General features: G+C 41.4%; 1 protein-coding gene across 2 annotated transcripts in view; it reads left to right on the forward strand.

Moving 5' to 3' along the window:
- Window positions 1-16,411, forward strand: part of TRIM66 (tripartite motif containing 66) — a 52,297-nt gene that overhangs the window by 21,827 nt on the left and 14,059 nt on the right. For both annotated transcript variants that reach the window (XM_079965883.1, XM_079965882.1), the window contains exons 8-11: window positions 675-792; window positions 1,856-2,787; window positions 3,354-3,500; window positions 15,350-15,622. In XM_079965883.1, the coding sequence (XP_079822009.1) occupies window positions 675-792; window positions 1,856-2,787; window positions 3,354-3,500; window positions 15,350-15,622 (1,470 nt within the window). The remainder of the gene's footprint in view (window positions 1-674; window positions 793-1,855; window positions 2,788-3,353; window positions 3,501-15,349; window positions 15,623-16,411) is intronic.

Genomic DNA, 16,411 nt, shown 5'->3' on the forward strand with positions numbered 1-16,411 from the left:
AATAAACCACTAGATCAAAAGAAATTTCCCAAGTGGTGTACGGATAGAATTATAAATAAAAACACGGATAAAGTCATACACCAGTTAAAAACAAGTGTACATAGAATCACCGCCATCCTTAAAAACAAAGATAAAAATCAATGACTTTAAAAGAAAAATCATTAACTAAATCATATGTCTGCCACAACAAAGGTGCTGCCTTATTAAAGGAATGACTCCTCACAAATGTGGAACATACATTATGTGGCACTTGCAAAAGTGCCAGTTTTGCAGAAGCATACTTCTTGTTCACTATTTCAGGCTATTTGCTGGTCTCCATAGCAATCTGAGTAACTTTACTCTCCACTGAAGTTTGCATAGCAGACATTACATTCCTGTTGTTGTCTGCATGCAAAATCATTTCTCCTGCAGTGATGGACAACTGGCTTAGGAGTCCCTGATTTCAACATGAATTCCTTTTCTCTCATTAGTTCACTTTAGCTAGGAGATTCTTGCCTTGAAAATGTAAGCAAAGCAAAAAGCGAAATGAAATAAAAGGATAACTGAATGGGCAAGTAAGCAATAATGGAAAATGGAAATGTAGGGTCATTTAAAGTTATAAGTCATAATCAGCTGTGATTGATAAAGCATTGATCATCATTAACTCTAACAGTATTTTTTTTATTTGTTACCAGATTGTGTTTCAGATCCAGCGTTTACTAGAAACAAACTGTAATACTGATGCAGGTCCTCCTTGGAAGGTCAGATTCACATGGGACCCATCTTTCTGGACTAAACAACTGTCCAATTTAGGTAAAAAAAGTATACAATGTTAGGTTTCCTTTGAGTTCATTAGATGAAAATATGTGTGTGTGTGTATTATCAGTATTGATGTTAATTTTTCCACTGCTACCACTGTGACAATTCTTTGTAAGTCACACTTAATATGTCACCCAAAAGCTGCTACAAGGTGAGTCAAAAGGGTGCGTGCGGAAAAAGGCCAAGTTGTGAGTTATACCCCTATGCGAGTGACATAGGCGCCACTATTTTGCTTTGGTGGCATAAGAATGAAAACACGCTCACACACATGCATATCCATACATAAATAACCATGCCAGAATCAAAGACCTGATTGAAAGTAGGGGGATAATGTTGATGTAGTCCTTTCCATATCTGGAGAAACTTTTTTTGGGGGGGGGGACCAAAAGGCGGCCATGTAGTAGACACCCACCTACACACTGAAATAGCTACTATTGAAATAATCTCACAAGCCCTTCTGAAATTAAAAGATTGCTTACAGCATGGGTAGGCAAACTAAGGCCTGGGGGCCGGATCTGGCCCAATCGTCTTCTAATCTGGCCTGCGGATGATCCGGGAATCAGTGTGTTCTTACATGAGTAGATTGTGTGCTTTTATTTAAAATGCATCTCTGGATTATTTGTGCGGCATAGGAATTTGTTCATTTTTTTTCAAAATATAGTCCGGCCCCCCACAAGGTCTGAGGGAGCCGGCCCCCTGCTGAAAAAGTTTGCTGACCCCTGGCTTACAGTGTCTTTATGGAAGTGCTACAAATGACAATTTGGGAAAAAGTCATACATCCCCATTTGGGCTGGCTATTATCTCACCAGTCCTCTACTTTTAACAGGGCTTAAAACAACAACAATTCACTATATGCCTCTATTTGATACTCAGACACTAGGAGATAATGCAAAAGGTGCGATTCTGTGGAAGTATTTCTGAAGAAGGTTTCCCCTGAAGGAAGATTTGATAGCCTGTTTCTAGCACATGTTGACCCCCTCCTGGTGGGTGGGTGGGTGTTTTTCTCCCTTTTGCTGGTGCATCCTTCCCTTTTTTATTTCTTCCTTGCTTTCTGCAGGCCACTTGTCAATGGAGGGGGGACCAATCCATCACTCAGAAGTGCCATCCTATGGAAGTATGCAAGGAATGCAGCCCTCCTTGTATCATCATCACGGACACCATTCGCCAGCACCACAGCATGACTCTCTCAACAACCAGTCCCACCAGTTTCAGCCTCCTGTTCATTGCCCTACCCCTGTGTGCTGCACCCATTGCCTTAACATCCCACACATGAATAAAGGACAGCTTCCTCATCAAACCATGAGCCATGCTCATTCCTTCCGACAGCCTCCTGAGATGCAGCACCACCAGCAGCATTTCCCTCTGCAGTATAGCCAGCAGCAGCACGAAAGAGAACAGAGGTGCACCTCTCGACCCGTGAAAACACTGCAGCCTTGTGCCGAGCAGAAATCTCACCAGGAGCACGATAGCTTATCTGCCAGGATGGGAAAGCATTCCCAAGAGCAGCCGTTGCAACAGGCAGCACATCCCATTTATCCCCTTCCCCTCCATGATGGTCAACAAGGCCAGGCTGGACATTCCCAGCAGCTGCCTGCGCAATCTGCTCTGCACAGTCCGACAGTGCAAGTTCAGCTTGGTCCTCTCCAGAAGCTAAAGCTGAATCACTTGCAACAGCAGCAGCAGGAACAGCCACCCTTGCCGCCGCCACCGCCGCCGCCACTGTCACCACAGCAGTCATCTACGACAGGTCAGAACGAGAAGGCTCACGAACAAGTGCTACAGCAGAGTTTGGACATTATGCACCACCAGTTTGAACTGGAGGAAATGAAGAAAGATCTGGAGCTTCTCCTCCAGGCTCAGCAACCGAGCCTGCAAGTGAATCAGGCCAAGCAGCCTCAGCATGTTCAGCAAACAATTGTGGGGCAAATAAACTACATTGTGAGGCAGCCGACGGCAGTTCAGCAGCAAAGCCAGGATGAAGCCCAGCAGGTGAGTTTGCTAGGTCTGTCATTTTCTTTTTTTGGTCTCTAGCTGTTTAAATGCCCTAACCAAAACTTGGTACCAAGTAGGCTCCAATGAGATAGGTTAGCACAGATTTAAAGCCAGTAATTGTTAATAAATGGGCTGACACCTGTGAACTCAGTAGGCCCTTCCAGGCTTCGCTATTTTTAGGTGGGATTCGATAACACACTGGCAAATTCTGGTTTCCCAATTAAAGTTGATTTGGAGCTCTTCTGCAAAAGATTGGACTTTTTGCAGTAAAGAAAGTGATGAGGAAATGCACTGGGGAGTGTGAGAACACTTGCTTTGACACAGTGTTATCTAACTTCACTGCAAACAAATCTGATTGAATGTTAACTAATGGGCAAAATCAACTAATCTCCCTGCAAACAAATTAGGAGGGTGGCTCAGTCTACAGATCATCTGGAAATGATCCCTGTGTGTACAAATAGAATAAGGGTGTTCCATCAAAAGGATTTTTCATATTACGACTCATTACCTAAACTGATCTTGGTGCTATTAATGAATCTGTGCTGCTTATTCCCTTATCATAGGTTGGTGAAGATTCCACTGATTCAGAAGGTCAAAAACCAGCACTTCCTCTTGATAGAAACATGATTCCACCTATGTCACAGCCATTGGAAGATGCTATTGTCAGTATTCACTCCCCAGAGAGTACTTTGTTGAATCCAGTCAGAAAGGTACACAGAGCTTCTTCTTTTCTTTTTTTAAACATAAGAGAAAATGTTTCGGTAGCTCTATATGGCTTCTTTGAAGACTACTTCTCTCTTTCAGCACTTTGACAAGAATGAAGGTCAGGGGTGAAATTTCATCTTTGTAGGGGAGATTGTTCTTTGTAGAAACCCATATCCTTGGAACACGGTGAATGTGTCCATACAAGTGCTTAAATTGCCCTTGAGACTCTCATGTTATTTCTATACCTGTTTCATAGTTGTTAATATAGAAAAGAATAGAAGAAAGGCATTTGTAATGCAAATGTACATTTTTACATTTTGGGGCAATGTACATTGTACGTTTGCACTACAAACTGATTGAAAAATCACATAAAGCCTTGAGTGGAAATTTCGATGGGAGTTTTTCATGAATTCTGATTTGTTGATCTCCAGGCAATGCTGCAAAAGACATATTTTTAGGGCTGCTTTGTTCCTGACATTTCTTTTCTACACAAGGATGGAGGGAAATCCCAGTGTTCACAATTATTTGAACACCCTATTTAGGTGTTCAAAAACAAGCAGCAATAATTGCATGATGGAGGGAATAGGGGGAATTCACTCAGTTCATCCACAGTCTTGTTCCTTGCATCGGCCTCCTCTTAATGCTGTCGTAATGCTGGGGCAGCCTGTCAAATGCTCATAGGTAGTTGGAGCCCAAAGGTGGCAGTTATGTATTTGTTTGAACATTTATAATCCACACTTTCGTAAAATATATAAAGGAGGCCCAGAACATATACAACACAATAATATCAGTCTATAAATATCTATAAAACACAATAAAAAACTTCACTGAAACATCAGTAGATACTGGTTGGCTAAAAAGAGAAATTCATATTGTAAAGACCTGTCTAAACAGTACAGTTTTCAGACCTCTAAAAGAAGATAGGGACCGTTCCTCCCGAACCTCTACACTGAGGAGATTTCACCCCTCCCATATCCAAGAATCTTCTGACGAGTCTGCTGATTCTCCAGAGAGGAGGAGCAGTGTTTTGCTTTCTACTTATTCAGCTCCAGCACCAAGTCAGTCAGTCAGTTAGTGTGTCGGGGGGGGGGGGGGGAGAGAGAGAGAGAGAGAGAGAGAGAGAGAGAGTGTGTTAGAGATCGTGTGTAGAGATAAGGTTGCTGCTAAGAGCAGCTGCAGACACTCAGTGTAGCATTCATTTATCATTAGACCTATTTAGCTCTGTATATAGTTTTGTATTATAGCTGTAGTTATAGAATAAAAGAAGATATTCTACAGAGCTGCTCTCCGAGTTGTTTATACACTGCCAGACTCTGCTATACTCTGCTGTGCGACGACTGTATTGTGGAAGTGAATCCGGTGCTCACAGCTCTAAGCTGTGAGTCCACAGCACTTGGACCTGGTGGTCTCTGGAAGTGCTACCCAGCTCGCCTAGCCCAGTCAGGGTTCAAGTGCATGAGTCCAGTTGGTGACACTGGCTCAAGGGCGATGCTGACATACACAGCACAGGGCCTGACCTGCCAAGCTAAAGGCTTAATTCCTAGTGAAGGCTCCAGGGCATGGGGAACCACCAGAAGTACTTCATAAGAGATCAAATGGTGCTTTGGACATGAGTTATTTAGGGCTTTGTCAGTTAACACTTGTGTAGGATCATGGGAGGCTGCACATATGGCAAAGGTGAACAACATGTGGCTTGCCTAAGTTCATTCAGGTGCCACAGAGGGGAAGAACAGGTAGAAAATGAGTGGCAAAGAGAGAGAGAAAAAGAGTGATAGAGGTAGCACCCCTCTCACTTTTCACTCTGGCCTTGCATACTGCTATCATCTAGCCTCCGACAAATTACCTCACAGGTAAATTAATTGATATTGTTATAATTTGGCTATTATTGGGTAAATATTGGAAAACTAATAATAATTTATCTGGCCCAGCCCCCGCCCAAACCCAGAGGTAATGTGGGCCTTAGCAGAAGAAAGGTTCCTATCCCCAACATTAGCAATAGCTCAGTGGTAGAGCACATGATTTGCATGCAGGCAGTTACAGGTTGTGTTTGTAGGTTATCCAGTTAAGAGGATGAGCTGTAGGTGATAAGAAAGACCTCTGCCTGAGACTTTGGAAAGCTGCTGCCAGTCAGTGTACATAATACTAGTCTACTCTAGATGGACCTGGTGCAAGCCAGCTTTCTAAGGCCCAGGCACATGGCTTGTTAAGGCAGGTACCTCTGAGGTTCCTCTGCAGCAGGTAAACAAACCTGCTGTGAAGAGCAACTTAGGTGCAAGTTAACCCCTCTTCCTTCAATCTCAGGTGGTGGTGCCAATAACCATACAGGTAAAATAGACATACTTATGATCTTCTCTATGCATATTTAGATTTTCTAAATTTAAAAAGGAACATTTCTTGATACCCAAAAGGGTTTTGTTTTCTGAGAACACAGAGAGAGAAATAAACTCAGTACATATTGCAGCTACTACCCAGTGTGATGTCTTGACTGTAGCTTCATGTATTACAGACTGGGAGCATGCTTCATCATATAGGCAATATTAAATACTGAAAATGTGCTTGCTTAAGTTGGTAGCTTTTGACGACCTCCTCTGAGGACCTTTTGCCCAACAGCCACTTGATCTGGTCACTTCTGGTCAGTAAGAAATGCTTCCAAAATGATAAGACAAGGTTATTTTTACAAAAGTTGACAATTATTCTTCTTAGGACATAAATGACTAGATAGATGTGAAAAGGCATGCAGCTAGTAAATATTTTAACTGGCCAGTAACTTCAGTGGAGTTGTTTAGTGGAATAATAGTGCTTTGGCCTGGCTAGTTCCTGAATGGAACACTCTTCAGCCTCCCATATACACAACCCTGAATCCTATGGGTAAAGTTACAGATAGGTAGCCGTGTGCATGCACACGAAAGCTCATACCAAGAACTAACTTAGTTGGTCTTTAAGGTGCTACTGGAAGGAATTTTTTTATTTTGTTTTGCCTATGGGTAAAGAGCAGGATACAAATAAACACAAATAAACAGCCCCATCTACTTTGACCTCAAGACCCTTGTCTTGCTATAGTGTCACAGCACTGTCATGGCTTGGTGCCAAAATTAGGCAAGTGCTGATTGAAGAAGTGATGTGGGGGTTGTAACTATAACGGGGGAAAGACCAAATTTCCTTTTGGTTCAAAGTAAAAGACCGGTTGTATCTTTGAGGGTAATTTAACTTTCATTTTACATTACCATTTTGCTTGTACATAACTGTTTAGTTGTTTCTCCACAATTTCCAGGAACTTATGTACGGGTATTTTGATTAAATGGTCTGTAATTTGAGTCATAAGATGCAATGCCATTTGCATAATCCACATGCCATTTATATGAGTTCTAATTGTTTGTTGTCTACCGTAGATAAGGCCTGTTTGCTTAGGCCGCATTTAAGAACATAGGAATTGTATAGGCTAGCATTCTGTATCTGATATTGGCCAATCATCTGCCTAGAAACTGAAATGAAGGATAAAGATAACTGGGCATTCCCTGTTCCCAACTCTGAACCACCAATTTACAAGGGGATTAATTTTAGCTATGATGGCTGATACAGTCATACCTCAGGTTACAGACACTTCAGGTTGTGTGTTTTCGGGTTGCGCACCGCGCCAAACCCGGAAGTACCGGAACGGGTTACTTCTGGGTTTCAGTGCTCATGCATGCGCAGAAGTGCTGAATCGCACTTTGCGCATGTTCAGAAGCGCTGAATCATGACCCATGTGTGTGCAGACACGGTGCTGTGGGTTGCGAACGCTGTGGGTTGCGAACGCTGTGGGTTGCGAACGTGCCTCCCACACAAATCACATTTGCAACCTGAGTATTTGAATAATTTTAGTACAAGTACCTTCTATTTAAGAATTTGGAAGTCCTTGCTTAGCCAAAGCCAAAAAAACCAGGATTTTTTATACCAGATTGCAGACAGTTCCAAAGTTCTTCAGAGTTTTTGGAGCAGCTTGCAAGGTGGTATAGGGGCTATAGCCAGAAGGGATCATGTGAAGAGCCTTATGATGTGTATGGTTCCTCTGTATGGTCCTTGGATCCAGGCTACAGTCTTTTGTCATAGAAACCAGGCAATCAGTAGAATAAGAAGGTTGTATACAAATTACACATATTTGCATAAAATTCTGATAGCAAGGGCTTTGAAACTTCTGTGACTACTTTAGAGTAGTAAGATATTGTTTGTGGGTGGAAGAAAAGATGGATGATTGAAACAGGGAAAGGACTCGGCTGTAACTGCCTCTTACTGCTCAATATCCTTAATCAATCAGGACTCGAAGAACTTTACAGCTGTCTTAACTGACAGAATGGACAACATTATCACCCAGTACATCCACTCTGATCAAATGGAATTCATCCCATGATGACACCTGGTGGACGAAGTGTTACATGGGCTTGATGTTGCATACAAGGCAAGACACATTTTGAACATCTTATCCCCCATCACTGAGAAAGCTTTTGATTGTATCGAATGGCTATGCCTCAAGTATTTCCTTCTCGAGATGAATTCCAGTCCTAATTCCTCCAGGGACATTCAGGCATTATCAACATCCTTAGGGGCTGTGTCTGTAGACAACCTGGACTTCTATCATACTCATCTCAAACGAGAACTAGATCTGGCTGTCTGCTGCGTCTGTTGCTATATATCCTGACAATGGAACCCTTAGCCTGTGCTCTGTGGATGAACAAAATGATCCAAGTGTAACTAAACACAGCATAAAGCAGTGATCATCTCTGATAACATCTCAGCAGCTCAAATTACATCTCATAACCAGTGTGAGCTTGACACATTTGAAAAAGCATCTGGATAAAAAGTCAACTATCAGAAGTCTGATATGATAAATATAAACTTGACCTATAAAATTATTTTGTGCAACCCACTAAGCCATGGCATCACCTTGTGATCTTTCTGTCATCCTTCTGTCTACCTATTATACATTCAACTACCAACCACTTTCTAATCAGCTTTACAAATGCATGCAAAAATGGTATTCTGACTTCTTATGGCTCACCAGGACAGCGATTGTGTGAATGAATGAATGTCTAGAATCCTCCCTCCCTCCCCAAACAATTGCACTTTATCTGTCACCACCAAGTCTTAAGCATAAACCACGATTTAGTAGACCTATGGTTAAAAAAAGTTTGACAGTTCCAGCCCTGGACTTTATATTTTGCTGCAGCTCTCCTATATGGTTCCATCATCAGTGGACACAAATACAACAACATGCTACCAGAAACTATACACAGGATGCCTTGATTTGGAATGATCACAGGGATCGGCCTTGGTTCATACTTAGGCATCTCTTCCTTTAAGAATGCTCTGTTCATTGGATCCGTTGAAGAGAGAATCACATTTTTGCCTGATCGTCTTTTTCTGTATCATTCTGATTTAATCAGTTCAAACAGCCTTATGGACTTCTCTTCCTGGAAAAGAACAAAGATACATTGGATGACAGACTTAACATGTTGAAGAAAACTCCAGGGAACATGAAAAGAAAGTTGATTCACCATAGCTTTCTGTACAGTGGTGCAGTTAAATCATTTTGGACCCTAGACTTAATTATCTTATGGGGGTGGGATCATTTTAAATGATAATATGCATTACTTCACTTGCTGCATTTGCGGCTCTTCCTGTTCCTTCTGCTGAGTGGGGCCCTAATGGCATCACTATTCCAATATGCCACTCTGCATATATGCTACTTTCTTAGACAACCATAATTCAAGCAGAATCCTGGAACCTCACTAGCATCATTAGAATCCTATTTAAATGTCACAATGCTCTCCTCCTTAGCTCTTACCACCTACCTGTTCCTTCTGACCCTTCTTCTGAAGGAGATGCTTTTGTAGTTGGAGGCTTGTAAAGGATCTGCCTAGAGCTTTAGATTGGCAAGGCACCTGTGCCTCATTTTTGTAGCATAAATATAAAGAAAACTCAGCTTAAAGATCTTAACAGAAAGTGCATAACTGCAGCAAAGTTCCACTTAATCCATTTGAACTATAGTCAGTTTGTCTAGTACGGCTGTGTCCAAACTAGGACCTTTAAACACATTTTGTGGTTGCTCAACTCTTCTACTAATTAATTGCAGAATTCTTTCAGGAGTTTATCCATCCTCAAGCAAATTATGACCTTGTAACTATACTTCTTAACAACACAATTGTGGTTTTCTCTGCAACAGCTGAAACAACAGAACTATCTGAGAAGTGATGATTATGTGTAAACTTTGTCAACAGATGCTGCAGGCTAGAGATAGAGTCTAGAAAAAGAAGATTGTTGTTCTTATGGTGTATGTGCCAGATGGCCATCTTACTGTTACCAAATGCAAAAACATTTACATCCCTCTCCTCTCTGATGTTTTGGCTGCTTGCACCTCATTTTTCAGTTTGCCAACTTAGCTTGACAAACATCCTCTTTTCTTAGAGTTCATTGATTGTCTGTGAATTTGACAGTCATTTCCACACACACACCCCACATCCTTGTACTGTAAATGTGCTTTAGTTTCAAGTTGTTTCTGTGTTTTTCTCCTTTCTTGTGTTGTGTGTCTCTTGTATATTTATCTAATATTTTTGAAAACTTTTACAAATAGAATTCATATTAGGAAAGCTCTGACAGACCAATAAAGCATGTGATAAGTGGGGCTACTGTAGACTCCGACATCCTGATGTAGACTCAATGCTGTTTCAGACAGTTACTGAAGACTTGCCACAAATACATTTGCTTAATACATGATGACATAACAGTTATCGTACTTTTCTTGAGAACGCTAATCTAACCCATCCTCATCCAGTAGATGGGGCTATAGTCATGCTGCTTTTTGCCCCCCTTTTAAAACCATCACCAACAGCTGTGTCATCTGGTTCAGGGGTCAGGTAGCAAAGGGGTGCACAGGCAGAGGGGGAGTGATATTGCACAAATGCCACATAAAAGTTGCCAGTAATACTCTGCAAATAAACTTTATAGCAACATATGCACTCTATGGGAGAAGCATCACATCTAATTGTGCTCACACCCAGCGTTCAAAGCACTCCTCCTAAGAACCTTGGGAATGGTAGTTTGTTAAGGCTGCTGGGAACTGTAGCCCTTGGAACTACTGTTCCCAATATCTTTCTCTCTCTTTTGCAGGGGTGATGGTGGGGATGTGCTTCAAATTTATGGTGTGTCAAGTACAGAATGTTGTACTTCTTTGAGTGCACATTAAATGCAATATTCCTACAACAAAAGCACTACTCTGGAGTCAAATCTGTGGACCGCATGCAAAATATATAGCAGGTGTGGCTAACTCCCAGCCCTGTGGCCTGATCTACATTCTCCATTTTTTTCTGCCCCCCTCCAAGAACCCATCAATTTGGACAGTGTCAAAAAATTGGGGGGGGGGGTATATATAAAATAGACACATAGCGTGGAGAAGTTTAAACCTCTTGGTCTAGCCCAGCAGGCTGAAGATAGAAATGGCCCCTTCCCAGTCACTGGCTCAATCATTTGATGAGCAGGGAGAGAGTGAAACAGAAGTTAGTTAAAGAAAAGTTAGTTAAGAAGTTAGTTAAAGAAAAATGCTGTTCTGTACTCCCCCTCCCAATCAGTTCTGCATTCCTAATTAAGTCTTTGTGGAAACTTGTGTTAACTAGCCACATTTGAATAAATGCACATACATTTCAATTGAAGATTGTCATTTTTTAAAAGGAGTTGCTGTACACTCATTCAGAGCAATGATCCTCATACTACACGTACGCTAGATTATATTATGAATATCATAAATTCTCTGGGAGAGAGTTGCCCCACTCCCAAACAGCTCAGATCCTAAAACTGGGGATGCCAGGATTGAACCTTAGACTTGAGCATCAAATATATGCTCTGCATCTCATTTTTGTGTTTGTTTTTAGTTTTTAGTTTATAGTGCAGAATTATGATATTTCACCTCAGGACTAGGAGAATAGAGAGGAAATTAAGATGAGATATTAATACACTGTAAAGTTATAATTGTGTGGGACACTATCATAATCATCGTCATTTCCTGCACATTAGCCGCTGAAAATCCCACACAGACCTCCTCTCCTTTCTGGGTCTTTAATGTTGGGATTCTTATATCTATCTCCAGGTTCCAGAAATCCACAAATTGGTAAAACAAGAGGTGATATTTATGACATTCCAACCATTAGGCTTTTTTTTTTTTTCATGGCATAACCGTGGGTGTCTAAATTTCTGCATTGATTGATTGTCATGGTAATTTATGATCTAAGCTTAAACTCCCTGTACTGCTAAATATGACTGACTGCTACATCAGCGTCAGGTGACAACATTTTCTACTTATTGATGTCAACAAAAGCAGCCTGCTGGTACTGACAGGAATTCCACTGAATACCATTGACTCTGTGCCCTATTGTAGTCAGGACCATATACTGACTGGGGAGGGAACTAGTGTTCAGACTCCATCTTTAATCCAGATGCCCTCTCTCAATCTGTGCCCAAGAGATAACCCCTGCAGAATCAATGTTTCTAGGTTATTACGGTACCCAACTCCACAACTTTATGCCTAGCAATGAACTTTTATATTCCTGGTTTTGTGTTTGTACTGGCAGCTGGCCTGAACTTTGCAAAGGTCATGCCACCTAAATGTCCAAGGCACTGGCATTAAGCTGGTGCTGCCTAAAGGTACTGTGCAGGTGCAGGGAATAGCCCAATTTAAGTGTTTAGGATCTGATCCTTTGGACCCTGATCATCTTGGGGATTCTGGAGGACTGGATTTGCTGAACTTAAGCCATTCTGGTGGTAATCAGTACATTGTATAGGAAAGGGTGGTGGCTTAGTGGTAGAGCACGCTGAGGGTTCACAGTTTAATCCTCATCAGCTCCAGGTACAGCTGGAACATTTACCTGGCTTTTAACACCCAGCCATCTTTCCTACCCATCTCACCCAGTGAAGAGTTTGGTAGAACTTGAAAGCTTGCTTACTATTTTATGCAGTATTGACTGGCCTAATACAGATATTGCCATGCTGTGGATTTTGCAGTATTTCACAGTGTGTTTTAGATTAGCAAAGCTTATTTTTGTGACCTGAAAAGGAAGATAAATAATACATGATTCTGCTTGTTCGGCTGGCTGTTTCTGCTGCTTGCACCGTAAAGCCGGCTCCATTTTCTTGTGATGCATTTTTTAAAGCAGAAAATAGAGGTGCTCCCTCACCCCAAACTGGAGGGTCTTTTGGTCAGGGGCACTCTACTTAAGAGCCAAGCACAAAGAATATATGCGTAGGCTATTGGTGTACTCCGAGTTAAATTTGAGCCAACTGGATTTGAATTAGTGCATTTGTTTAACCTTGAAGCATAATGAGCTGCCAGGGGGATTGCTCCACTTAACAGCAGCCTTCGTTACTTTCCAGTCCTTTGCTCTCAGTAATTTCTCCACAACCGCAAAGAATCTGTGTAGGTTTAACAAATCCTAAGCCAAGACTTTATTGAAGGTAGGCATTTTCACCTCCAACTTTCGTTGTGGTTCATAATGCATGTTTGCATGGAGCTGTATAAAAATATGCTCTTAATTTTTAACTCTGATTTTGGGCACATTATCTTTTTACTATTGTAAGTAGAGCTGCTGTTCCGCCCCCCCCCTCGCCTTCTTCCTGTGCCTTTAATAGCAGCCTGACATGCAGAAAGCTTGAAGATTAAGCTTTCCCTGTCACTTATCTTCATGCTAGGAACAGCATTTGCCAGCTAAATGTCTGCATATGAGGCTGCTATTAAAGGTATGCAGTAAGGCCGATGGAAAAGGGGGCTGAAATTTGTGTGATATAAGTGATAATGGTTAAAAAGCACCTTTTGACATTAAGAGCACCATTACTGGACAGCTGCTGTTGCAATTAATGTTATAACGTGTCAGGAGCTGTACGTAATTGAGATTGTGTTTTTTCAAAGTTTAAGGAAAACATGGGGATTGGTTTTTTTTTGAAAATGAAGGGAATGGGCAAGCAGAGTGCAAAGATTTGTAATGGCACAAATGGACTTGTTTGTAACTTTATATATTAAAATGTTGGAACCGAAAGGCTTTCCAACAGCAGCAATCACACTGTGACAGTGTGTATGATGAATGTAGCATTTGTTGTGTTCAAGGAATGAAACGTTAAAGCTTTTTAGAGAATTCTGATCCATTAATAATAAAAAAGAAACACCACAAATTATCCAGTACTGTAGAAATCACTAGGGGAGATGAGGTCCCCCACCCATCGCCTGCTAATGCCAAAAGGAATGATTATTTTAGGGAGAGAATTAATAGGATCTTAATGAGCCTTACTCCCAGCGCATTGTTCACTTCACACTTGACAGCAGCTTTGTGGATCACAGTGTAGAATGTGTCAACTGCTTACCAGGAGCCTTAATACACACACACACACTTTTTTTAAAGTGAAAGATCATAATGTTTCCTCATTATTAAAATAACCGCAGAATTAACTTTTGCCTCCAGGGAGAGACAGATGGCAGTTTGATGGCCTCATTTTTCCTTTCTTTCCTTTTTAGTAAGATTAATGTTTTATACTGACTGATGCAATCTATTATACTCTCTTCATACACTTCCTGTAACTGGAGCAGTAATAAGGGAAAATAGAAGCCCTCTTCTCTGTAAAACTTAATCTCTTTAAAGGTATTAGTTTCAAATACATCAGGTGATTTTTGCAAAGACCTGTACTTTGTAGCTCTGAAGTCTGAAGTTACCAGGAGTATTTCCAGAGTCTTTGGGAATAAGATCAGACCAGTCTATGTGAATGGCTCAATCATGAGATAGCAATAAGCATGGGATCTCTGGATACTACTCCAAACTTTGCTACTGCTGGTACCCTCAATCTTTGGCATCCAGAAGCTCTAGCCTTCTGACTCCAGAAATATGGAATCCAGACACTGTGTTTCAACAGTAAGATAAGAGCAATCTGCATTGGGTTCAGAAGCACTCTTCTTTCCTGGTAGCTTGCAGGGAAAAAACAGGCCTTTCTATTAGAATGAAATGGGAAATTTGTGGAATAACCAGCCTCATATAACCAACATGCTTATGTCTAGTTAAAGCATGAAGGGGTTAAGAACATAGAGTAAGCTGTCCTGCCAGGTTTAGCTCTATGAACTTTTATTGCCTTTGCAACTTTTCTGACTGATGTGAAGAAAAGCACATGAATCTGACCTTTGAAGAGTTTGTAAGTAAATCAATTTTTAACTTGCCAAACTTGTGGTTGTTTCCTATGCCAGAGGAAGAAAGAAATTTTGTAACTTACCTGGAAGGGTATAAAGGACTAACAGCCTATATTTCCACGTTTTACTTTGCTGCATATTTTGTGACTTTAAAACTCTGTTGGGGATCTCTCTCCAAAGAGTACTTGCCCCAGACTTGGATCTTGGCACCCAAGAATTCATCTATCCATCCATCTATCTGTCTGTCTATCTATAACAAAATTAAAGCTGAAGGCTCCAAGACTAATCTCTGAATCTGGGAGTTCATTACCATAGAGTTGATTACCATAGAGCACCATAGCATAGAGTCATATAATTGTAGAGTTGGGACTCTGAGAGTCATCTAGTCCAACCCTGTGCAACATAGGAATCCTGCCCACAGCAGTCCTTCAGTGTTTTCAGTGGAAATAGGAACACAGATCCAGAAGGTTGTGGAATAGGTAAAATGTAATTGTGAAAGACTTGTAGGACTGACAGCACAAGCTTCCACAAAATACAAAGAAAGTGATGGAATTAGGCACTGAATTAGGCACTTAATGTCCATGACAATATGGATGAGCCTTTATGTCCACATCAAAAAAATTAGATCTGCATGCACATCAACCTACACATTGTCTTCTTTTTCAGCGGTCAGCTTCACTGAACATTGTGGGCTTTTCAAATGCTTTAGACATGGAGTTGTCTTCAGCAAGGGTATCCAAGTCAGTTGATTCACAGGCAAAAGATATACCCACTGTAACATCCGGTCAGCCCCAAAGTATGCCATATACCTCTGATGTGCAGCCTGAAGTTTTGCCCAGTTACAGCCTGGCTTTGGATAGAACTACAAATGACCTGAACTCTGATGCTCTTAGCCACTTAGCAACCGGTGGTGTGCCCCTGGGGGGCGCAGTGTGCAAGGTAAGGACTGTTGATTCTGTGGGATAACCAGCCTCATATAAGCAATATGCTTAAGTCTAATGAATGCATAAAGGGTTTGAGACCATAAAGTCCTGCTGGGCTTAGCTCACCTTGGGAGGGACTAAGTAATCATGCCTTTGTTCCCTTTCAATCTACCTGAGAAGCTCAGTGTAAAGAAATTTGAGCTGCTTGCTCCAGCGCAGACTGCATGGCTGACCTGGAGACCCCTATTTCCCTCACAGAATTACAACTCCTAGTGTTCCCTGTGGAAAGAGATATTGTTAAACTTCTCTGGGTCTTATTAACAAACTACAGCTCTTAACAAACACCCTCAACAAACTACAGCTCCCAGAACACTTCAGAGGAACCCATGACTGTCTAAAGTAGCAATATGGTGCTTAAAATGTATGGCACAAACGTGGTTTATGCATATATATATTGCATGCTGCCTGGGCTAAATCTCTGGCATGGATTCAGAGAACCGTGGGACTACTAGCTCCAAAGGAGCTACTAGCCTGAGGGGACTTGTGTTTATTTAACAACCTCTCTTCATGTCACATACAGACTCATGAAATTGCATGTGCCTCTTCTCAAAACCTTGTTTGCAATATGGCATGTGGATCGGTGGTTCAAAGGTTCTGTTGAGCATGCCTAAAATAGCTTTTTGGATCCCAGCCTCTGTGTGGAAATAAGAGTGCGACAAAGCAACAATCTTCAACAATGTAATTCTTTTCTTGAGATTGATGTAAGTTTGTATATTTCAATATTTTTTTCCTCAAACCTCCCCCC

Source organism: Podarcis cretensis, assembly GCF_951804945.1.
Source record: "Podarcis cretensis genome assembly, chromosome: 1".
Classification (NCBI taxonomy): Eukaryota; Metazoa; Chordata; class Lepidosauria; order Squamata; family Lacertidae; genus Podarcis; species Podarcis cretensis.